The sequence below is a fragment of the Lichenostomus cassidix genome, chromosome Z, assembly GCF_008360975.1.
Source record: "Lichenostomus cassidix isolate B80296 chromosome Z, HeHo_3.0, whole genome shotgun sequence".
Classification (NCBI taxonomy): Eukaryota; Metazoa; Chordata; class Aves; order Passeriformes; family Meliphagidae; genus Lichenostomus; species Lichenostomus cassidix.
In genome coordinates, this window is record NC_139511.1 from 28,685,195 (window position 1) to 28,710,046 (window position 24,852).

Consider the following 24,852-nt stretch of genomic DNA (forward strand, 5'->3'; position numbering starts at 1 on the left):
AAAGAGTCCAGAGTTTTAAAGAAAAACACATATATTTTTTTGCTGGGTTTTGGGGTTTTTTTTTGATTGATTAGTTGGTTTTGGTTTTGTTGTTTATTTAGTTTTTTGAAACATACCTCCAAAATGTATTAATGTCCTTATGAACAGTGCTTCTCATGTTACCTCCTCTTCCACTCACCAGTTTGATGCATCCTTCCTTTTCCTCCTGCTCTTTTTTTATAGTGCTCTACATTAATGTAGATTATAGTGCATTCTACATTAACGCATAGGTCTTTTCCCTCCCACTGATGGAATGAATTGGTTGCACCTTCAGGCTGTACCTTCCTCTGACTGTACATCATCAAACTATACATTTTTCCCCAATGCCTTAGACAGAAATTGTATTAGGCACTATCAGAGTTTTCCTCTTCTCATGTGATGAATGCCTAGTCTGCCTTTCATTTCTAATGCCTCTGGTAGCATCACTTCAGTGCTTGTTCAAAAGCTTTTCAATCATCACGGTTGCAGCAGGATTTCCTGTGTGAGGAGGCACTGCTGAAATGGCCCTGGAATCCTGGGGGCTCTTGGCTGATGGTAGAGCATGGAAGCCAGAGAAAGGTACCAGAATGGGGAGAAAGCAGAACTCAGAGACTTTGTCAGGGAAATGACAATTTATTTCCTTTGCTTTGGCTAAAGAGTTCCTAGAGGCCTGCTAGCGGGGTTGCCTCTTCTTGGGTCGGGGAGAATGCTGGGGGCTGTGGGCTCTCCTCTTCCGGCCACGCCGGCGCTGCCCAGAAGAGCGGTTCCTGCCCTGGCCAGGGGCAGAGGGGCCGCAGCCCTCAGCAGATGGACCTGCCGCTGCCACTGTCTGCGCCTGCTCTTCCTGGGGCTGGTCCTGCTCTGAGCTAGTGGGCATAGATGGGGGGTGGCTGGGACTGTGTCGGAGAACAGTTTCTGATGTACCAGCTTCCTCCTCTACCTCAGAGCCTGCGGGTCCACTGGCAAGACTGACCTGCCGGGACCTAGTGCGCCTGGAGCTACTGGAGCTGGTGCTGGCACGACAGCCCAGCAGCCTCTGGGCTTCGTCACTGCACTGGCCTGCAATGACATTGATGATGCCATAGACCAGCGATGCTGTGTGCTCGTTGAGGAGAGGCTCCAGCAGCTCGACCAAGGTCTCTGCATCCAGACCACAGACACAGAGCCCATGCAGGATGGAGCTCTCTGCAGCCTCTGCTCGCCACCACTGGTCCTGATAGATTCCTGCCAGCCTCCAGTGCAGCCAGGGAAGCACAGGGTCCAGCAGTTGCTGCTGCCGTCGGAAAAGTTCTGCCCAGACCTCAGGTCGGAGGCTACCCATGAATTCTGGCTCTGCAGCCCCCTCCTCATCTGGGGACAGCACCCTTTGTGGAGAAGCTGAAAGGGACACCACAGGGTGACTGGGGCTGGTTTTGGCCAGGTGGAACAAAGCGCTCCCTGCCTGGCTGCTGTCCTCTGCCAAGTCTTCTGAGGCTGTGATGGCAAACTGCAGATAGTCCCGTTCGCCCCGCTCAGAAAACCTGACAGTATCCATAGGTCTGTTGCAGAGTGGGCATGCTGGATTTGTCTTTGCCCACCGCAGGATGCAGCCCAGGCAGAACTGGTCATTACAGGGCAGAGCAGAAGCCACATCATTCCGAATATTGTGGCAGATGGGGCAGCTCCAGTCTGTCCCCCTGGCCATGTCTTCTTGCTGAAGCAAGCTGGGGAGAACTGAAGGCCAGAAAGCGCTCCCACTTGTAGGCACACTCAGCAGAGCCGAGTGTGCCTACAAGTGGGCAAGTTGAGCTAAACTGGCCCCATACAGGCTCCGCAGGCACACATATAAGCAGCAAGGGATGTGATATCACAGGCCATCTCTTGGTGATATTATCCTCCACCACCCAGTGATGTCACAGTCGAATGGATGTCTGGCCTCTGAATATAAGCAGCAAGGGATGTAAGGTTACAATCCATATCCCGGTGATGTCATCCTCCCTACCCAGTGATGTTGCCATGGGACATTTGTCCTTGCATTTCCTTGTGCCTCTGCACACAGGTCCAGGGCTACTGCAGCTCCATGTTACGCTCTCTTCTCTCACCCATGTGTTTGGCACACCACCATAGTTAAATGCCAGTGACCAAGGTCTTGGCCATGCCTCCAGTTTTAATATCAGTTCATCAAGGCCTTTCTATGGACATTCCTGTGAATTTTTAAATGAATTTGGTTCCTTATTTTGAACAGGATTTATGCTTATGGATCTGATCCACACTCAGTTTCATTTCTTTTTCCTGCCAAGCATTTCAGCACTCTTATGAGGCCACCGTTGTTTCTGGAATGAAGTAGTTAAAAGATGCAAAAGGTGGAAGCAATAGAGTCCTTTTGAGGGGGAGACCAAGTCAAATCCCACAAAAATAATGACCAGAATGAACAGATATTCAGCTGGAGAGTCAGATCCACAGCTTGGTTCCATTCACAGAGGTCTTTGCCAAACCATTCTAAACTCATTTCCACATTAGGAGGAGTGTGTGTATTTCTTCCACTTCCTTTGTCCTCCACTTTCATTAGGAGTAGAGAATTAATACAACAAGAACAAATATAAAATTTACCTTTTCTGATAAAAGAAACACCACAACAAAGTATGTATCTTGCTCTGCTTCAATCTTCTCCCTTTTTAGTCTGCAGAAATAGTTTCAGCTCACAATTCAACTGGACCAGGTGGGCAATAAAAATTAGTGCTAAAGAGGTATTTTTCAGTAAATGCATGCTTGGGTTTATATTTGAAAATTAGTGTAAAGGGGGATGATTACTATAAAATCTGCTCTCAAATATATAGAGTTGGATAGATAGGTAGGTGAGTAGGTGGGAAGGTAGGTAGATAGTTGGACAGACAGATGACTGGACAGACTGACATAAAAGCTGCTGTTCTGTTAAGTTTCAAACTATGTTACATACAAATTTAATACAATTTTATATTTCCCCTAGGAAGCTTGTCCAGTAGAAATGTAAAGAAAATAAATACATAGGTTAGTTGTATATGTAATCAAGACAAGATCCAATGGCTCGATCTAAAAGGAAAGAGCATGAAAATTGGACAAGAGCATCTCAGTTGCACATTATCATGAAGGAAAATTAGCAGTATTTCAGCAAATACTCAGTATTTCAGGGAAGGCCCCACACCCTTGATGTGGAACACCAAACGAGAGAATTAATGCCCTATGCAACTAAGTGTGCTTACTGAAGTAATGATAAATTCGCTTCCTGTTTGAGGCTCTGAAATGGATTTTCATCTTCCAGGCCTTGTGAAACAAGATTCATCACTTGAAAGAACAGCAGTGGTAGCAGTAAAGTCAACAGCATGTGACCGAGGTGTATTGAAGCAATGCTTTAGGAAGTTCAGTGTATAAAATGGATTGTTGAGATCAAAAAGAGATGAAAAGACCTTGCACTTCACGGCACTGTAGGCATGTATGGAGGAATGGGGAAAAAAAATCCTTGCTCCAAGTAAGTGAGAGTGGAATGTTTTCTTGGAATATTTGTGCATGCACCCCCACATACACAGGGATATTGTCCAAGCTGAAAATAACTGAAATGGTTCTGTGAAGGCCGAACTTTTTTAGTGATCTTGCCACTTTCATGGTCTTTTGAATTGCAATAACCAAAATAGAAATATAAAAATTTTGCATCTGACCTTTAATGACTGTGAATAATCAGAGCCTCTGATAAAATAAGGCAGAGCCACTGGACATGCTAACAAAACATTGGCAGTTTGGTTTTGAGCCTTGTAGTATCTGTTTCTTCACACAAATGGACTTGCTGCTGCTGGCAATCAACATCTTGAAAGTGATTAACATAAATAGGTTGAGATACCACTCACCACTTGCCCCACCAGACTAGCAGAAGGTGTATAATCAATCCTCTGGGCTTTAATACCCTCAGTATACATATGTATTTTGTCAGAAATTGCTGGAACACCAAATTTAAACCACATTTTGTTATTTATTTAGTAGCATAAGAAAGGAAGTCAGAAAATGTTGGGGAGAAAATACCTGTAAGCCATACCAAACAAAAAGGTCTGACACAGCTCTGTCCAGGACTGCCAGATTAGCTTTCCTTATTCACTAGATGCAAACTGTAAACCAACATCACGCTCTGCAGAATGTTGGTAAGATGTTCCCTGGGCAAACAGATCATATCCAGTCCATCTGTAATAAGAAATTAAAAGGGACATTTTTCTCTAGTACCAGTTTTACTTGCCAGTACTATCCTTCTCATACATGTAAGTGGTACAGGGTATTACAGAACAAAAAATTCAAATAAATGTCTTGTGTCTTCTCTGGTGCTGTTCTAACTGTGCCTATTAAAATATTACTTTGCTTTTTGTTAATTAGTAAATGACTCCTAATTTTATGCCTCACAAGCAATTTCATGTGTAACACAAGCTCTCTGAGAGTGCCCTTTTTCTTACATATGAATATTATACATATGCTGTTTAGATATGAATATATCTTGCTGATTTTTGGACCCACAAATGGGTCCTGCATCCAGGGACCTTCATCCAGGAGTCAAGAGGGACATTGGCAAAACAGGGCAAGTTCAAGGAAGGCTGCTGTGGGAGTAGGGCTGGAGCGCTCATCCTGATAGGTCAGGCTGTGGGTCCAGGACTGGTTCACTCTGGAGCAGAGGCAGCTGTAGGGCACCTGAAAGCACTTTGAGGCTACAGAGGTGGGATCAAGGGGCTGAGGCCAGGATCTTCACAGAGGTGCCTGGCAGGAGAAAAGAGAAAGTGGCATTAGCTGAAACTAGAGAGGCTTGGGTTGGAGATAAGGAAAAACCTTTTCCCTACAAGGACAACGCCGTGGAGTGAGGGCCCAGAGAGGTTTTGCATCCTTTAACTGCCTAAAGCCCCAGGCAACCTGGTCTGACCCGCTGAAAGACTTTGCTTTGAGCAGGAGGCTGAAGGACAGATCTTGTGAGGTGACTTCCAGCCTGACTCATTCCTCAGCCCTAAATGCTCCCTGATTAGTGACGGCATGGCTGCTCCCCAGCTCCCTGTGTGGTCACCCCGTGTCTGAGGGCGGGCGGAGCACAGCGCCCCCCGCTGGCCGCGCGCCGTTGCCCGGGCGCGTGCGGGGGCAGGGCCGCGCGGCACTCGCGCCGCGGCCGTTGCCGCTCGGTCGTTGGGCGGGCGCGCGCGCCCCCGTGTGTCGCGACTGTCGGCGGCTGTGCGCCACGGAGGAGCTGCGCCCCACGGAGGAGCTGCGCCCCACGGAGGAGCTGCGCCCCACGGAGGAGCTGCGCCCGCCGCCCGCCGCCCTCAGCCCCGGCCCGGCCGAGCTCGAGGTTGTGTTTCAGGCGCTCGAGGAGGTAGTTTCTGAGTCCCACCCTGAACTGGCTGCCTTTTTGGAGGTGACGCCGTTCGATAGCGATGCTGCGGTGTGCGATGAGGGCTTTTCAGCGTTGTCACATGTCTGAGAAGTAAAAGCATGTTTCATTAAGCGCTTGTTTATCAAAGCAAAATTTAAAAAAGGAGGGAATCCAAACTATCCCACGTTCTGGAGCACGAAACCATTGCTTGTGTCAGCCAAATTCAGGTGCTCATTTTCAAGGGAAAAATACACGTTGCAGGTTCATTCATGTTGATTAAGTGGTAGCTTTTTGGTCTATGTCTTTGGTCTTAAAGACTATTTTGAGAATTCCCACTGAAGGAAAACATTTTTGTTGAAAATTCAGGGAAATTATTAGATGGAGCTACTAATTTTATGTTTTCTGTGGAAAATACAGTTCATGAACATCTGGTTGGTGAAAAGCATCTTCACACACATTCATGCTTTATGGTACCTGATAAGTTGTGAGTGTCCTTTGCTCTGCCTGTGGCTGGTCCTGCATATGTAAGTCTGATATGCAGAGAGGGGCATGGGTGAGGTCAGTCTGTTACAGCACCAAATGCAGTGTCTCTTTGGTTTTGAGCACAAAGGTTGACTGCATCTCTTGCTGCTGCAAGAGACCTGCCTAGTGTATAAGCACTCGAAATGCCATGTTTGATTTTGTGGTGAAGGTACTATTTTACTGTCCTCTCAGTATCCTGATGCCTTCAAGGAAGCTTCTAGGTGGGAAATACTCAGCAGGTGAAAACTTGCTCCTATTGCTCTCTGTGTTGCCAAGGTTAGTCGTCTTGCTCTTGGGTGTCTTTCCAGAAATATGTATATTCCAACGAAGCCCCTATAAAGCTCCAGCCTGGCTGTTCTGTTCATTGCTGGGTAGAGAGGGGCACATCCTTGTGCCAGTGCACATGGAGGTGGCAGGACTCCTTCCATAGTGCCTACTGAATGAGTTGTCTTGCCTGTACTTTGAACTTTGGCAGTTTAGACAGCTTTTGAACAGTGTTTTGAGAAGTATATATTTTCCATTTTTGAAGGTTCTTGGCAACTGGGACCCAGACTTTCTTGTTAGGAACAGAGGTATTAAGTGTGTGAGTCAAGGGGTTGTTGGGGAGCAGGTGTTTCGGGTTTGAGTCCTCATGACTTATGTCTGTGCTAAGGACAGTGTTGGTCCTGGGTATGAAGTGGTGAATGACTTTAAACATAATCTGTGTTGAAGAGTAGTTTGGGGACTACTAGGCCTTTGGTTTGACAGATTCCCTCTTTTGATAAAAATATCCTTTTTCTAACTTTTGCCTCTTTCCAGAGTTCCCTGGGCATTTAGTTCCTGTATTGACCCAGCCTTTTTGCACATTTTTATACAGCTTCATTCAAAATAGTCTATTTCTATTAGTATACACAGACATTGTCTTTTAATGATTTGAGTAATAGCAGACAAGGTGGGGAGTGTGATTTTTTGGGAATTATCCATGTCTTATTACTTAGTGTGATGCTCTTTTATCTTCTGTAAACTCACACGTACTAGTTTTCAAAAGCCTTCTTTTCCTTGATAGAAAGAAATGTTGCAGGCTCTGAATCATTCCTCTTCAAGGTACTGATGTGTAGGCTCTTTGCAGAAGACACTAATGTTCTTGAAAGTTGATAAAGAGAATATCTTTCTGACTAAAGGTAAATTTCAAGTAGTTAACTTCAGGTCTTTACTTCCTCAGTGGAGTAGAAACCTTAATAGGTTGTCTGGCTTTATGAGGTTTTTTTAACCCTACAGATTTTTGCCACATAATCATGGCAACATATCCATTCAGTAAACGGTTGTGTACAAAATATATGTGAAGTGGAAGAGAAGGGCTCCAAAAAGCATCAACACAGTAAAATTTAATTACTTAATAATTGGATGAGGTGGGGTGAGATTCACAGGCAGAAATGTATGGCTTGTGAATGTAGTTTTGCACCAGACAGACCTGTGTAGTGGTTTGAGCGAGATCTCTCATTAATAATATGTGTTGATAACTAGGAAGGCATCTGGATTTCTCCCTCTGGATTTCTTCTTCTTTCTTATAGCTAGTGTCATAAGCAAGGGCAAAGATCAGACTATGAGGACATGTATTCTCACTTGGTGTATTCTGTTTGTTTGGTTTTGTGTTTTGATTATTGGGACATTTTGTAACTGTTTGAGTTTCAGTTTGACAAACTTAATTTAAAACATTTGCCATATAATCCATGTCAGCAGTGTTAACCTCGTGTTACATGCCCTTTCAGAGAAGAGAAGAACAGCTATTCTTGTGTCCCAAAAATGATTACAAGAAAATAGCAAGTCAGCTTTGCATTTTGTTTTTTTCTTTTAAGGAGAGTATTTTGGGTCAGAGTGGGTCTTCAGGAAGTGAGCCTGTGAACATTGTGGTAGAAGAGAGAACATCACTTGGCGACGTGAGCTGTGGGAACAGTTCCCTTGAGCCGGAGGACCCTGGTAAGAAGAGAGTCCACATGTTTTTAGAGATGACTGAGACAGCTCCTCTGAGCCTGACTTTTGCAGAAAGGAGAGATCAGAAAAGTTGATCCAAGAGCTGATGGTAGAGTTGGAGGAGCTGTTACTCACTTCAAAGGGTAGTTTCTAGATCCTGGGTAACAATGTTAGTTAATAACTCATCTCCCAGTGCCCATCAGTTTCCACCATTTAAGTAAGGACTGAGGTCTCTTTGTCAGTACAGAGAAGAAACAAGGCTGGAGCTCTTTTCATGAGGTGTGAATGTCTCTTTTCAAAGTCCTTGTGGGTGTAATTTATAATGCTAGTACTGCAGCTTTTATGGGGTTACTTCAAAACTTTAAAGTTTTGAAGACTTGGAAGAATTCCTTATATTGCAGGCCTCAAAATTCCCGAGTGAGAGCCTGCCTTTCAGGCCATGTTTTATAGTCTCTGAGAGAAGTGCAATTGCTGGGTGTACTGCCAAGGGAGACATAAACAAGGCCCAATGTTGATTTGGTGTTCCCTTTGCTTCCTAGATGTCCATCAGCTGTACTTTTCTGGAAGGGCTGCTCTAAATGGGAGGAAGCTATCAGGGTTGAGGCCTGGGCCAACCCTGGCAGGTGATGATAGCTGCAGCTCTGCTGGACTGTCCCTTGACCGTTGCTGTGACCACACCAAACTCCTTGTAAACCTCAAGAGAATGATGAGAGCCCACAAAGAGAAGCTCCAGGCTGGCTTGGAGGTGCCAGCCCACTGTCCGCCCAGCCACTTCCAGCAGCAACTGGGCCCACCACTGGGTGAGGACCTGCTGGAGTCACCCATGACCCTTGGAGAGGCCAACAGTACTGGTGAGACAGGGCTATCTGTGTGGGGCTATGGTGGATTTGAGAGTGCCAGGAGGTTTGAAAATTGTCAGTCCCCTGGGCGAAGAAGGCTACCTGTCCTTCCTGATGTCTGCTTAGCTCAGTTCATCCAGTGTAGGACAAAGGCTTTTCTTCAGGAAGTCATCTCTGCTGCCAGTAAGCACAGGGAACATGGTTAACTTGTGTTGCAGTCTGCTTGTAGGCTGCAATATAGTCTCCACTGTGCACTGCTCTAAGAACAGCTTCTCCTGCTGTCCCAGCCCTGCCAGTTGAGCATTGCTGGTCCTTGCCCAGCTGTAGGGATGCTTAATTGAGTATTGAATTGTGGTGAGCTCTCATTGCATCTGTATGAGTTGATGGGTTGGTCATGATCAGCTGGAGAATCCTATTGGTTTAATACAAATGGGAAAAGACCTGGAAGTAAGGTTTCTGTTAGCTGTCTCCTGCAAAATAATTGCCAGCTAGACAGTTTTTCAAGAGGACTGAATGGGTAGGTGAGAGCTAAATAGATTGTTCGGTTTTGGATATTGTTGGGAAGATACAAAACACTGTGATTATGAAGTTTCAATGTGTGTATGTGTATAAAAAGTTTACAATCCGTATTTTCAGTATCTATACACATGAGTTAGAATATGTATTCTTTAAGAAGAAGAAACCAGTCTTCAGATCGCTTGGGAGGTAAGAATACATTTTTGGAATTTAGTCTACTGTGTGATTCCTGAAATGTTTACTCAAAGGAAGAAATAGAATTCTGTATATAACAAACACAGCTTCTGGAATCCTGATGACTGTGTCTGAACTCTTGCAGCCGCACTGCAAAGTTGTTCAGTCCCCAGTCCTGTGACTGGCAATGACGGTTCTGTGGCTTTGACTGACACCAGTGGCAGCAATTTCCAGGTGAGTGCAGCATCCTGACATCCAGTGGGAGTGGAGGAGCCTGTATGAATGAACAGTAGGCTTATGGCCTTCTGGAATGACAGATCTAAATTCGAAAGTGAATCTGCTAGAGAAAGTGCAAGTATAGTGTTTTACAGATACCTATTCAAAGAAGCACAGAACAGAAAACAAATAGTTTTGTCATTCAAGTAAGGTTTCAGGGCAGCATAGTTGGTATCCTTTTCAATGGGGGATTTTTCAGAAGTTTTTTGCTTGACTCAGCTTTAATTTGTCTTGGTTAACTTGTCTGTATTTATCTTTGAAGAATGCCCTTGCCTGGACAAAAAGATAGTCTTTAATATTCTGAAAAGACTGAAAAACAGATGCATCTTTTCCCCAGACAACTTTCTACCATCCTGATATTCAGTTGTTCACTGAGAAAAACTATGGCAAATTTTGGAATTGGCTCCATTTCAGAGATGTCTTATTTATGAGAAATACAGCACTTACTGGAAATGCTTTATATAATTCCAATGGAAATTGCACCTGATTTGGAGAGGCTGGCTTATCAAATAGCAAAAGACTGGTTGTAAAAATTCAAGGGCTTCCTTTTCTGGGACAGCATATCCTTTGAGGTTCCTCCCTCAGAGAGGACAAGCAAAGCAATTTATGCTTACATATGTTGGAAAAGTCTTGATCCTTTGTAATTCAATTTCCTGTCTTGCAAATATCAAGCTTTGTCTTGTCTTCATTTTGGTTTTTATAAAATATAAGCGTACCGAAGAAGGCCAGATTATGGCCAGGATAATGTGTAAGAGTAGAAATAGGCAATGGCCAGAAAGACCATTGATAGTCTACTATTTCTTTTTCACATAGTGCATCTTTGTGCTCTCACTTTGGTCATGAGCTGCTTTTTCCTGCAGAACTTGAGGATCGGTCTGAGGGATGGGAAGTCATAAGCAAAGAATTTCATCTCTCAGACAGCTGAGATCAATATTTGGGATAGTAAATAATACAAAAGCTTTAGGTTTAGTCCTTGCAGTCTCTGAAAAGCTATGATGGCACTTAACTTCCGTGTACACTGTGAAATGCCCACCTTCTCTTTCACCACTTCTGCTAAATGAGACTATTTTTCCTCCTGAGCTCAAGGACCAGCAAACTATTAGTCTTCTGAGCCCTAACTCAGCAATCTTTTCTGATGGTTCATTACTCACTCCCTGCAGTCCCTGTCTGTCATATGTTCTCTAGATAAACTAAACAAATGTCAATTGTTTCTTTGTGGGGGCATTTTCTCCTGTTGGAAATGCATGTGAGATCCTGTAATGCATCTAAGAAGATGACCTGTTTTATAACAGCTTCAGGCTGAGGTCCCCCGAGATGAGGCAGAAGTACTTGCAGTGTGGATTGATTGTTTTTATCACAGACAAGCTCATTCTTGGACAGTTGGCTTGGTAACCCAAATCTTACTTAAAATCCTGACTACATAAGACAATGGTCAAGAAATGCAGCAGAAGCAAACCACCTTGTTATATTAAAAAATCCAAACAAAAATGGAACAAAAACCCCCTACACTGAAAACCCCAAACCTGAAAAGATGCTAAATGACAGGAACTGTGGTTAAGCCTGACATAAAAATATGAAGCTGCCTTGCCTCTAATGAACAGGCTTTGCTTAATGTAAATTTCTCAAATTCCGGCTTTCACCTTCCCCTCCCTGTCACCCCACCCTCTCCAGTTTGTGGCTATCTGCAGGCTGGCACATCTCCATGAATCCATACCAGGATTTGACTTCATACACACAACTGAAAGCATATCATCTCTAAGTGCTGTTCTCTTCTTTGGATGCTCATGCTGCTGAGAGACCAAGTCTTTCACTGGCGTTTGATCTGCTGTGGCTTTTTCCTAATAGTAGGTGATCCTGTGGCTTCCTGTTCTCTAATTTATTCATCTGTGGAAGCAGCTTTTTATGAATCATTACCTCAGCTAGAAAGTCTTAGGATAGTGAGGCACTAAGGACTAATACTTCATGCTAGATCTCATCCAGAGTAAATGTATTTTACATACACATGGGTTTCTGTTGAATGCCATGGTATGGCTCATCTTTGTCAGAAGAAATTACCCTTCCAGTGTCCTTCAACTCTGGGTCATGTTCCAAACACTGACTGTTAAAATGGAACTGATTGTTTTACTTGGCTAGGACTTGTTGCCCTTGAAAAAGTCTTGATTGCCTTCTTTCTGCTTTGAATGTTGCTTGATTTATAGGAATGCTACTAAAAAGATGATCCTTGAATTGCTGAGTTTGTCCTGTCAGCTTGTAATATCAATGACATGTAGTAGTGTTTAGACTTATTCTGTGGTAGCAAAGGTAAACTTGGGAATCATCCCTTGGGTGGATATGTATGTGAGCAATCACTTGAAGAGGAACAAAATGTTACTGGCAGGTAAGCAAGTCCTTCAAGCTGTGTTGTCTGTATGTACATTTGCAGTATAGGAACTCTCTCATCTTTCTTAAGAATCTTGTGTTTTGTGCTGCTTTTTTATACACAGCAGGAACACAGGAGTTCTTAAAGAAGTGAAAGCAAGTAGATTTCCTCTGTCATTTTGTGTCACAGGGAGAAGTCAGACTTGATGTTGCTTGTCAGCTGCTGGAGGAGATGTTATCAACCAATCCTGAAATGGCTGCCTTTTTGGAGGTAACACTATTTTACAGCAATTCTGGGGTCTGGACTGAGAGATTATTAATATTGTTGGATGTCTGAAAGAAAGAGGCTTTTTTAACTAAGCTTCTAATGGATAGTGAAGTGTTTGCTTGATAAAGCAAGATTTAAAAAAGAAGAGAGGATGAAAAAATATCCCATGTTCCTGGGCATGAGACATAATACATTGTTTTGGCCACATTTTGGTGCTCATTTTCATGGGAAAAATAAATGTGCATTCATGGTGATGAAGTGGTAGGTTATGAACTTGTTAGGTTATAACATACTGTCTTTGATCTTAAATCAAAGAGTATTTTGAGAATTGACGCTGAAAGCAAACAATTTGTTGACAATTCAGGGAAATAGTTAGGTTGAGTTACTAATTTTATGTTTTCTGTGGAAAATGCAATTTTATGAACATTTGTTTGATGTAAAGGTACTTGTCCCGGGTTAATGATAAGACTCTCTCTCCTCCGAGAGCGAAGGGCCCCGACACCCCCTCCCCCACCCACAACAGAGCCTCTTAGATGGAAATGAAGAAAAAACTATTTATTTAACAAAACCACGCAGAGTGCCCTACAAGGCAGAGGGGAAGGGCAAAAAAAACAAGGTGAAAGGCAGTTATTCAACCTGATTAAAAAGTCCTTTTCTCAGACGCAGTCCCTCTCCTCCTCGCCCCCCACCCGGGGCCGGGTGGAGCTCCCTGGAGAGCTCTGCTGTCCTCTGGCCCTCCTGGGTCTCCGGGTAGCAAAGCAGATCGAAGAGAAGGGGTCCAAACGAGGAAAAAGAAGAAGAATGGAAAAAACGGGAACAGAGCTCACTCCGACCCCCGTCCAGCACGCAGTCTCTGCCAGGCGACGAATCCTCCCCCGGAGCGAGGCTTGGGGAAAATGTTTTCAAAACAACCCGCGTTTCTCTCTGCGGCTGGGTGCAGTTAAAGAGACAGGACCACACATTTTTACACATTTTTTTCTTTCTTGGGCATATAAGCCAACGATAGGGGATAAAGGATTATCATATCATCAATCCAAGACAGTACATAATTTGTTTATACTTTATGGTGCCTGAGAAGTTGTGATTGTCCTTTGCTCCACCTATGGCTGATCCTTCCTTTGTAGCGAGCTGCAAGTCTGTTTGTAATTGCAGTGTAAACTATCTGTGTATTATGTAAAGCATCTCAGCAGTGTTCATTTTGTGTTTCGTGTCCTTTTAGAGAAGAGCAATTATTATTGCAGGTCAAAAATAATTACAGTAAAATAGCAAGTCATCTTTGGTTTTGCTTCTTTTCTTCTTTTTGTTTTTTTCTTTTAAGGAGAATATTTTGGGTCAGGGTGGGTCTTCAGGAAGTGAGCCTGTGAACATTGTGGTAGAAGAGAGAACATCACTTGGCGACGTGAGCTGTGGGAACAGTTCCCTTGAGCCGGAGGACCCTGGTAAGAAGAGAGTCCACATGTTTTTAGAGATGACTGAGACAGCTCCTCTGAGCCTGACTTTTGCAGAAAGGAGAGATCAGAAAAGTTGATCCAAGAGCTGATGGTAGAGTTGGAGGAGCTGTTACTCACTTCAAAGGGTAGTTTCTAGATCCTGGGTAACAATGTTAGTTAATAACTCATCTCCCAGTGCCCATCAGTTTCCACCATTTAAGTAAGGACTGAGGTCTCTTTGTCAGTACAGAGAAGAAACAAGGCTGGAGCTCTTTTCATGAGGTGTGAATGTCTCTTTTCAAAGTCCTTGTGGGTGTAATTTATAATGCTAGTACTGCAGCTTTTATGGGGTTACTTCAAAACTTTAAAGTTTTGAAGACTTGGAAGAATTCCTTATATTGCAGGCCTCAAAATTCCCGAGTGAGAGCCTGCCTTTCAGGCCATGTTTTATAGTCTCTGAGAGAAGTGCAATTGCTGGGTGTACTGCCAAGGGAGACATAAACAAGGCCCATTGTTGATTTGGTGTTCCCTTTGCTTCCTAGATGTCCATCAGCTGTACTTTTCTGGAAGGGCTGCTCTAAATGGGAGGAAGCTACCAAGGGAGAGCTTGTGAAATTGGCATACCTGGGATCCCTCTCTGTATAGTTATAGATGTATTACGTAGTTGTACCTATATAGTTTTACGTATATGGATATTTAGATAGATGTACTGATATTTGCATGTTTAGATATAGGCAGAACAGTTGTAGAAATCTACAATAAATCAATTTTTTTAACTGAAATTGATATTGGTGTATTTATATATAGACAGAAGACTCTCTGCCCATATCTCTCTCCCAGGCAGCATGTGTGTCCTGCCTTAGCACCGAGAGTTCAGATCAGTTTTTCAGGATAGGGAGGAGCAGCAGAATCATTGCCATCACTCTCTGTCCTCCTTGCAGACCCTTGCAGAGAGAGCTGTGGACGCCATGCTGGAAGCAATGGTTCTCAGCTCTCCTGCCTCCAGAGTCGATGAGGTGCTGCATGACACCTTTGAGTTCTAGCCCGTGAAAAGAGTGGTGGTCACAGGGCTGTTTCTCACCCTGGGTAGGAGGGATTGCCCGCTCCAGGTGAGCATTCCCCAGCCCAGTGCCGTGCAGGCAGTGTGCTGTGGGGAGGGTGGTCACTTCCCCTGGGGAAGCACCAGGCAGGGCACCAAGCTCTTTTGGAGTGTAGTAGCTGCAGAGAATGGCACCTGCCTTGCTGCAGGGCTGGTCCAGGGCCTTTGTCCCATGCCTGCAAGGGCCTCCTGGAGCAGGAGCCTGTCAAGATTTTTTGAAGGTCAGAGGAAACCAGAGGGACCATGCAGGTCTTGCTCAGCAGTGTAGTCACACTCCTCCTACAGCAGTGTGTAATTCCCAGGGCTCATCTGCAGTTTCTCTTTTCTGAGGTGCTCCTGGACTTCACCAGCTCTGAAAGCACTGGTGTGCAGAAGAGGGTCTTAGGCAGGGTCAGGAATCTGAGTCATGGGCTGGCTGACATGTCCAAATGGGGATTAAGGCCCAGTCATCTTCCAGTGAGGCCATGCTGCTCTCCCCGTGAGGCTGCTGTCCAGCTGGCTGCTCCTGAAGACCCACAGGGCCTTTTACAGTCTCGACTTACCTGGATCCAGCCCTGAACCCTGCTGTTAAGGAAACTTCCCTGTCTGATCATCCAGGAACCACTCTGGCAGTCACATTCTCACCACCTGGGATTGAAGCCTCCTCATAGCTACACCCCTCACACTCACAGTCAGACCAGGATTCCTTACCAGCTCAACCCCAGGTTTCCCACAGCAGAGTATCAGAAATCCAGATCCTTCAGATAGCTTAATCATGGTACAATAACTAAAAAGTAATAGCTCTAGCAGGTGCCTCTGAGGAGGGACCCTGAACAAAGGAACCCCATGGCTTTTACACCCTCACAGCAGCAAAGGCTGGACTCCTGCTGTTTCTCAGTATCCAGTTCCCTGGCTGGTGCCACAGGTCCCTGTGACTTTTCCTGTGCCAAGGGTTGGCAGTTCATGGCCTCTTGCCTTGGGCTCCCACCAAGAGCTCAACCTGCAGCTCTCATTGCAAATGCAATTTCCTCAATAGCCTGCCTCCCTAACAGGCAAATGCCAACCAAAGAGAGCTACAAGGGGAAGGGGAAAGGCACGAGAAGGGGGAGAAAGCAGCATCCATAAACTGTGTGAGGGAAATTATTTATTTCCTTTTTCCAGCCTAAAGACTTGTTGGAGCTCTGCTAGTGCTGCCAGTGAAGTTGCTGCTGGCAGGGCTGGGGAGAATCCTGGGGGCCAGGAGCCTTCCTCTTCTGGGGGTGCCAGGGCGTCCTGTGCAAGTGTTCCCAGCCCTGACGAGGAGCAGCAGGACTGTGGCTGCTGCCCTTGATGCCTAAAGATTTTTGCTTTCTATACATTTTTCATATATTTGTAGATTTGTAGCCTACTAATGTGTGGTTGTAGGTTCTAATACTTTTCCTATCCTTTTCCCCTAGAACAGGAAACTAACCTTCTAATGCATTCCTGAAATACTGTTTAGTCTTGCTTTTTAGGCTAGCAAGGACACTATGTTTTCCACTAGAACTTAGAAAATGTAACAAGAAAGTCCATGGAATAACTCCAGTGGGGCAGAAACTGGGGGGAAATTACATAACCAACTGCTCTTTCAATTGGACAGTATTTGTTGGATATGCTAATTTGTTAAACATATTAAAATTGTAGAAATCTGATGCCAGGCGTGTCCATGACCATTGGGGCATCTGGAAGCTTCCAATAAAGACCTGCTTTTTATCTTACTATTTTAAGACTGTTGCAAGAGTTTTCTCTTTTGATGTTAGGCAACACCCTGGGCAGAGGAACTTGCCACCCCAGCCTCTCCCTGCTCTTTCTGGGGCTGCACCCTCTCTGTAGCAATGGGCACAGATGGCTGGAGGATGTGGAGGGCACAGAGGGCAGATTCTGACGTGCTGGGTTGGTCCTCCATGTCAGAGTCTGCAGGGCTGCTGGCAGGGGTTGGATGCCAGGTGGGAGTCATTCCCTGGGAGCTGGTGGAGAGGGAACTGGCCTCAGGGCTGTTGTCCTTCCCAGCAGTGTGGGAATGCAGCAGCCTCTGGGCCTCCTCACTGCATTGGCCCACAATGAAACTGACAGTGTCATCAACCAGCTGTTCTGTATATTCCTCCAGGAGAGGCTGCAGCATCTGCACCATGACCTCCCCATTGTCACGGATCAAGCAGTAGCTTCAGGCAAGCCCTGCCTTATGATCAGATTTTTGACAACAGCCTAAATTTAGGTGGCCCACACCTAAAATCACTCTGGCCTGGAAGTTCTAAGGATGGCAGATCAGGTCTCTTTATAAAATGAGTTATTTATTGAATAGATGGCAGATAAGAGAAAAAAAGGCATTAATCAGAGTTACTTACTACACAATATAAACCTAAAAGCACTTCTAGTAGATTACGTAAGAGAGTACACAATATCAAGGTACCTGTATAAAAGCTAGCAAAAGAAACAGTATAGATTAGGAGTCAAATGTAATTTACCACTGAAATTATGATAGTGTGCACAAAGTCCTTTCACTCAGCCTCTGAGGATTAACCACAAATCAGGTGTCCCCAGTTTGGGGGAAAAACTCACACATTTCCAGGGAATGTGCAGAAGATTTCCCACTTTGTGAAAATTTGGTGTAGCTTTTGCAGTTTGTAAATTGAGGTGTCCATCTGTCAGAAATTCTAGTTTATCTTTCCTGATCTCACTTCCACAGCAAGATGTTTGTTGTCAACTGGGAGTGTTACTCCCATGGCGCCAAAATAACTCACTGCAAGAAAACTTGTCCTGTTTATGTCATTTCACTGATTAGTGAGCAACAGATAAATTCTTCTGGGGTAAGATGCTCTGTTATTCCACCAGCTAAAAGCAACAGATAAGCTCTTCTGGGGCGAGATGCCCTGCTACACCCATCTGGACCACAGAGGCACAGGGTGTACAAGACTGCTCTCACTGCCAGCCACCATGAGGACACTGCAGGGCCCTGCTTACCTGGGGAGAGTTGCTTGCAAAGACTGAGGAACAACTGCAGGGCACTGGCAGCTGTTTCCATCCAGGAGGCCAAGAGATCTTCCTGCCTGGATTCAGCCCTGGATCCAACCTGACTGCTGGTCTCTGGTGGCTCTCCCTGGGGTGTGATGACACACTCCAGGTATTTTTGTTCTTGCAGGGAAAACCTGGCAGACTCTATTGGTCTTCTGCAGAGTGGGCACTCTGGTTTCTTCTCTGCCCAGCGCAGGATGCAGCCTATGCAGAAGTCATGGCCACAGGGTATCACATAAGCGACACCCTCTTCTCCATGGCAATTCAAGGAGTCCTGGGAAGCTGCTCCCCATCACTGGCACTACTAAAGAATGTCACAGACTTGACCAAAATGGAGAAACCTTGGTCCCTTGCTGTCCCAAGGAAGGACAGGAAGAAATGGCCAAGCCCCTGCAGAAGGATACCCTCCTGACTCCCTAAGCGCCAGTGCCCTCCTCACTACCACCCTGGGGAGACTCAGCCCTCCACATCTTATGGGCATGCTTGACAGGCTGTGGCTTTTCCAAGAGCCTGGGAAGTTGGTCTCTGGCAGCTGAAAAGATGTAGGATTAAGACTCCTGTCTGTGATAAACAAATATGGGGATTTAAGTGTTTCAGTACCTTTGAGGTCCTGGATTTTTAATTAAATCTCAGGGCTGGGGGCTGAATTTTTCCTTTCTTTCTATCTTTTCATATAAAGTTCACTCTTGAGTCAGAAAATGTAATGAATTGAATGCAGTTTTTATAAGGGTGAGGTTCTTTACTTACAGAGTAAACACCATGGACAAAGAGACAATGTGGCCTTTGTAGGCACTGCACACATCAGCTGGGTATGCTGGTCAAGTATCACCTGTTCAGGTGATCTCTAGTGAAAAGTAGGTGCATGGCTTTGCTCCCTGCTGACAAGTTCTCAGGGGCTCTGGGAACCCTTGAAGACCAGAACAACATAAGCTATTGTAAGAGACTTAAAAGAGCACGATTGCCTTGAACACCATTCACACAGAATCACAGAATTTCAGAACTGACTAGGCTGGAAAAGATTTTTGTGATCATTGAGTCCAACCTATGACCAAACATCACCTTGTCAACCAGACCATGGCACTGAGTGCCACATCCAGTCTTTTCTTGCACACCTTCAGGGACAGTGACTCCACCACCTCCCTGGGCAGCTCATTCCAATGCCCAGTCACTGTTTCTATGAAGAACTTTCTAATGCCCAGCCTAAACCTTCTCTTGTGCAGCTTGACACTTTGTATCCTTCTCCTGTCACAAATTGCCTGGGAGAAGAAACCATCCCCCACCTGGGGTGGTTTATAACCTTTTTCTAGTTAGAGAAGTTGAAAAGGTCACCCCTGAACCTTCTCTTCTCCAGGCTAAAGAACCCCAGCTCCTTCAGTGACTCTTCATAGGACTTGTCTCCCTTCACCAGACGTGTTGCCCTTCTCTGGACATGTTTGAGCATCTCAACGCAATCCTAAATCCTAAATTGTCCAGAACTGGACACAGCCCTCAAGGTGAGGCCTCACCAGGCCTCAGCTGGGTACAGGGGGACAATCACTGCCATGGTCCTGCTGGTCTCACTATTGCTGACACAGGCCAGGATGCCATTGGCCTTCTTGACCACCTGAGCACACTCCTGGCTCATGCTCAGCTGCTGTCAACAAGCACCCCCAGGTCCCTTTCTGCCTGGCCACTGTCCAGCCACTCTGCCCAAGCCTGTAGTGCTGCAGGGGCTTGTTGTGACTCAAGGACAGGATCTGGCTCTTGGCCTTATTGAACTTCATACCACTGGATTTGGCCTGTTGATCCAGCCTGTCCAGGTCCCTCTGCAGAGCCCTCTTGCCCTCTAACAGATTGACTCTCACACCCAATTTGGTGTTGTCTGCAAATTTGCTAATGGTGGACTCAATCCCGTCGTCCAGACCATCACTGAAGATATTAAGCAGAACTGGACCCAGCACAGTTCCCTGGGGAACACCACTAGTGAGCAGCCCCCAGCTGGATGTGGCACCACTCACCTCCTCTCTCTGGGGCTGGCTGTGCAGCCAGTTCTTAACCCAGCAAAGAATGCACCTCTCCGGGCTGTGGGCTGCCAGCTTTTCCAGGAGAATGAATGCTCTGGGAGACAGTGTCAAAGGCCTTGCTGAAGGTCAGGTGGACAACACCCACAGCCTTTCCTGCATCCACCAGAGGGATCACCTGATCATAAAAGAAGATCAGGTTGATCAGGCAGGACCTGCCCCTCCTAAATCCATGCTGGCTGGGTCTGATCCCTCGGCTATCCTGTAGGTGCCATGTGATGGCACTCAAGATGATCTGTTCCACAATCTTGCCAGGCACCAAGGTCAGGCTGACTGGTCTGTACTTTCCCAGGTCCTCCTTATGGCCCTTTTTATTCGTGGGCACCACATTGGCCATCCCAGTCATCTGGGACCTCCCTGGTTTGATGGAAAGCATCTTGGTGAGGTCTTCTGCCATCTGTCTCATTACCCTGGGATAGATCCTGTCTGGTATCATAGACTTGTGAGCATCTGAGTGCTTCAGCAGGTCACTAGGTGCTTCCTCCTGGATTACAGGGGGAGCAATTCAGCTCCCTGTCCCCATCTACCAGCTCAGGAGACCAGTTCTCCTGAGGACAACCTGTCTTATTGTTGAAAACTGAGGCAAAGAAGATGTTAGGTACCTCAGCCTTTTCCTCATCTTTGGTAACTGTATTCCCCCCTTGCCCAATAAAGAATGAAGGTTCTCCTTCCCCCTCCAAGATGTGTTAAGCTCACGGAAGGACTTTGTCCACTTTGGCAAACTCCCCAAAGAATCAACTCCTCATCTGTGATGACTGAAGCTCCCCCTCCCAGAATATGCCTCTGTGAAACCTGGGCTGTGAGTTAACATACCTGAGAGGAACTTGAGATAAGATTGTTCTGGGTGTTATCTCAGACTAGAGGGAGAAAAACGTAGCTGGGGAGCACTGATACTGGACACAAAGAATCCATGTAGAAAGCCGACTCAAAAACTGCTGAGAACTAAATCTGAGTGGGTAACTCTGTAGCCAATGAGCATTAATTAATTTTTTGGCTAAACTGTATAAATAGTGAAAAGCTTTGAACGCCTTGGGAACCACACCACCAAGAAGACAAAGGTGAAGAAGCAACAGCATGCTTTCCAGATCAAAGTGTGGTGATACCTTTCTACTTAATCTGATTGTCTCTCTCTTTCTCTCCCTCTGGCCCTCCTCTCTTTCCTGTTTCTATTTCTCTACCTCATGTTTACTGTTAAATAAAATCCATACTATTGACTTTGGCATATGGTGTTGTTTGCATCTTAATTCAGGTAGAGGCATCTCTCAGAAATTGGATCATGACAGATGTGCTGACACAACAGACTGCTGCTGTGAGAGGGTGAAATGTGCAGCTGATCCCTGGCACTGAAGGCAGGTGCAGCTCATATTCCCTGGAGTGTTTGTACGTTAGTGTTACATCCCACTCCTATATGAAAGGGTGCAACCAAGATTTGTAGATGTTCACAGGTGAAAAAGAATGGCAAAAGCCAAAGGGGTAAAAAAAATCTTCACAAAGTTTTATTAAAAAACTGCACAGTCAGCATGGAAATTGGTATATGTTTTGCCACTATCTTCTAACAGTAAGAGAAACCAAAGAGTATAAGAAAAGAGGGAAAAAGAAGGGAAAGGAAAATCAGGTAGGAGTGGAAAGAAGGTCATAGTCCTGGGTCCAGTGTTGATCCAGCCAACAGGTGTCCAGGGTCCTGAGAGCATGCCATCCAGGCTCTGTGGGGGTACATGTTTATACGTAAATTTTCCCCATCCTGGGATTAGGTTCCTCACTCTTCATGTAAATGAGTAAGCCTGTGCAGTCTAGTTTCATGGGCCTTTCTGAAATGAGCTGGGGGGCTTTGAGGGTTTTTTGGTCGTCTGGTTTCTCCCTATATTGATCTTACTCCTTGACCCCATTCCTGCACTTGAGCTGTCCTTTATGTTCTGTGGTCACCATGGACTGGAACAGGAAATTCAGCTCCAGAATGGTGCCGCCTTACCTTCATGTGGCTCCCCTTTCCAGGCACATCCTGTTATAACTTGCCTGCTTGGTGGCTGTTCATGTTTGGGGCATAGCAATGCATTTAATGCCTTACTGCTCAGATTTCCACAATTGGTAAAAAAACCAAATCACCATCTGATGGGGACAAAAATCATCCTTAGGGCACAGAGGAGAGTGAAGGGCTTCACATTCTTGATGACAGGACAACACCTGCACCCTTTTTCTTTCTTTCTCTTGTCTTCCTAGTGTTGTGTTTCTTGCTACTTTTCCACTGTAGATGTATTAATATCTGTAGGGAAGGCATTGATCTGGATAGAAGAGAGTGGGAGGCCAAATTCTTCCTAGATGAAGATGAAGGGATCCTTGAGTTCAGGGCTGCTTGGGCAATGACAAAGCCAGCAGGATTTTATAGAACTTGGCTGCAGAATATTCTCAGAGCAGAAAATACAGTCCTCTCTTTTTTTGCTTACAATTTAAAATTTAATTCAGTTTAATAAAATTCAAATTAATATAATTCAGAAAGAAAGGATTGTGGTCCACTGCATCCTGAACTGCAGCAGGTCCATTCTGCTGTTCAAAATAATTTTCTCTTTAGGAACCGCAAGAGTTCCTTCAGCAGACTAAAGAATTGCTTCAGCTTCTCACGTGGAAATGGACAGGATGCCGTTGGCTTTGGAGCTAGCGTCTGCAGGGGGGCCGAGGAGGAGGCTGGTGCTGGTGCTGTATTACCTACTGGTGTCCTTCCTGTGTGAGTCTGGATCCAGTTGTAGTAGAACTGAGTGGAGGTGGAGACGGAGGGCCGTTTAGGTCTGGCACAACCTATACCCCAGCTGGTTATGCCAATTTGCCAGTAGAAGTCACCACTGTTATCTTGGCAGACGAGAGGGCCCCCGCTGTCACCCTGGAGCAGAGCAGAGAGGATTAATGTGCTGTTGAATGGTCCCTGTCAGCAAGTAGAGTTGGATCCTTTGCTCTCCCAGCCCCTGCCAGAACTGGATTCCTGGCAGAGCAAGGTTTTGCTGAAGCCTGTAGAAACTTGACACCTTTGGAAACAGGTTGGGGGCCTTTGAGGTGGGGCTCTTTCTCACCCCTGTGCTCGGTGATTCTGGAGGAGCAGAGAATGGATGTTTCAGGGCTGGCATCTGGACCTCCCTGGACGAGGACCCATGGATGGGAAAGGGGATGGAAGCTCCAGTGGTGATGTGGAGCTGGGGCTGGGAGGGTGACAGGCCAGGGAAAACATGTGCTGGGCTGTGCTTGGGTGGTGTAAGAGGCCAGCCCATGCTGCTGGGGGCTGGGGGACTCATGGCATGCTCCTACCTGGCAGGTGCCAAGGCCGCCCTTCCCAGAACACACATTGAACTCATGGACGATACCGTTGAGCCACTCGCTGCTGTTGCAGAGCTGCCGGTCAACAACCTGGACATTGGCCTGCTGCAGGATAGCTCTATTTGAAGCTGTGAGGAGAGAAAAGAATGAGCTCCTAGCAGCTCCTTGCCCATTCTCCTGCCCTATCTAGGTGTGAAGCCCTTTCCTAGGGCTTGGCCCTGCCTCTAAAGAGGTGTTGGGGTGCTGTGTCACTGCTGTCTGGCTTTGGGCAGCAGGCCAGGCCCATCTCTCCAGAGATTTATGTCCCACAGCCCAGATTTCATTTTGACCTCAGCTGTCAGGAAGCCCCAGCCATTTCTCCTTGGTGTGCCAAGCTTACCCTCTGGGCACAGGTCCTTTCTGAGAACTCACATTTTACAACCCTGTCACCCCAGCCAGCAATGTAACAGTTTTTCAGCCCCGTCGTTCTCACTGTGGGACCAGGCAGGCAGGCAAGCTGAATGGATTTGGTGCACTGGACTGGCCTGTCCAGTTCCACCAAGGCGATATCATTATACTCCACGCGAGGAATATAGTGTTCGTGGATGATCAGCTTCTTAATCCGACGCACTTGCACCTCAGGGCCTCCCTGAATCAGTGAGGTGGCCCCAAGGACGATGGCCCACTCACTGAGGGGACTGAAAGGCAGATGGAGACAAGGGTGAGAAGGAATAGAATAATGTCCTGTGACAGCCCAGCACTTCCCTGCCTTCTGCTTCGTGAGGCAGAGAGGAAAGCAGCACTATGGCAGGTGAAAGTGCCCTAGCATGCTTTAGGTCCCAGAAATGCTAAGCTGGAGGCTGCTAGGAAGCAGTGGCATGAGCCCAGTCTTCTCCCTGAGCAATGTCTCAGCTGGGCTCTGCAATGCCCTGGCACTAGGCACACTGCAAGGAAATGGGATGGGAGTAGCATGCACTGGTTGTGTGGGGATATCCCTGTGCCCAGGTCCTACTTACTTTGTCATGTTGACAAAACAGTGGGCAGCTGTGAGAAGCCATCGTGAGCTGATGAGGGTCCCTCCACAGATATGTATAGATATTGGTGGTTTCCAGAAACAACGGACACTGGCAATCCCAGCCCAGGCCCCAATGCCTGGCGGGACATCCGAGCCACCCACGATACGTGATCCGCTGATGTACGGCCGGAGCCCACAGCTGTTTCGGTAAGCAGAAAGTCATTACTGTCCTGTGTGAAGGCTTGCTGCTGTGCAGGCTGAAGGTCAGCCAGCTTCCCTCCCCATAAGGCTTTGGTTGCAAAGTCAGCAGGGCCAGGGAACTGTGTGGAACATGTATCTGTCTGCCCATTTCTGCTTGAGTCCCACAGACAAGTTGGGCAGGCACTGGTGATGAACTGAGGCTCCGACCCAGAGTTTTGGAAGCTGTGGTATGGCCACAGGGGGCAAGCAGGCACCCTCAGGGAACCCCCTAAGCCTTGCCTGGGCCCCCCCTCAGATTCTGGGGCTACTTACCCACAGTTGGCCTGTGCAGATCCACACAGAGCTAGTAGGATAAAGATGCACAGCAAAATCATCTCTGACAGGGACACAGGTCAGCTGGTAAGAGCAGGGGCTTGTCACCACCAGTGCAGCTGCCAATGTAGTGCCCACAGCATTTGCATTGCCCATGGCACCCTTGGCTCTGGGGCTGA

At 46.3% G+C, this 24,852-nt stretch overlaps 3 protein-coding genes across 3 annotated transcripts; 1 reads left to right on the forward strand and 2 right to left on the reverse strand.

The window, feature by feature from the left end:
• Positions 1-631: 631 nt before the first annotated feature.
• On the reverse strand, positions 632-5,076 carry LOC146424602 (uncharacterized). The gene is made up of 2 exons (XM_085042775.1): positions 4,925-5,076; positions 632-4,203 (listed from the first exon to the last, which is right to left on the reverse strand). Exon 2 carries the CDS (start codon positions 1,700-1,702, stop codon positions 692-694), a length of 1,011 nt encoding a protein of 336 aa, XP_084898901.1. The 5' UTR covers positions 1,703-4,203; positions 4,925-5,076; the 3' UTR covers positions 632-691.
• LOC146424603 (uncharacterized) lies at positions 4,124-14,475 on the forward strand. The gene is made up of 9 exons (XM_085043444.1): positions 4,124-4,163; positions 5,025-5,228; positions 5,265-5,365; positions 7,723-7,843; positions 8,377-8,688; positions 9,512-9,600; positions 12,191-12,271; positions 13,587-13,707; positions 14,241-14,475. Exons 1-9 carry the CDS (start codon positions 4,124-4,126, stop codon positions 14,309-14,311), a joined length of 1,140 nt encoding a protein of 379 aa, XP_084899570.1. The 3' UTR covers positions 14,312-14,475.
• Positions 14,476-22,294: 7,819 nt separating this feature from the next.
• Positions 22,295-24,852, reverse strand: LOC146424604 (acrosin-like). The gene is made up of 5 exons (XM_085042688.1): positions 24,674-24,852; positions 24,162-24,359; positions 23,578-23,843; positions 23,158-23,294; positions 22,295-22,738 (listed from the first exon to the last, which is right to left on the reverse strand). Exons 1-5 carry the CDS (start codon positions 24,733-24,735, stop codon positions 22,412-22,414), a joined length of 990 nt encoding a protein of 329 aa, XP_084898814.1. The 5' UTR covers positions 24,736-24,852; the 3' UTR covers positions 22,295-22,411.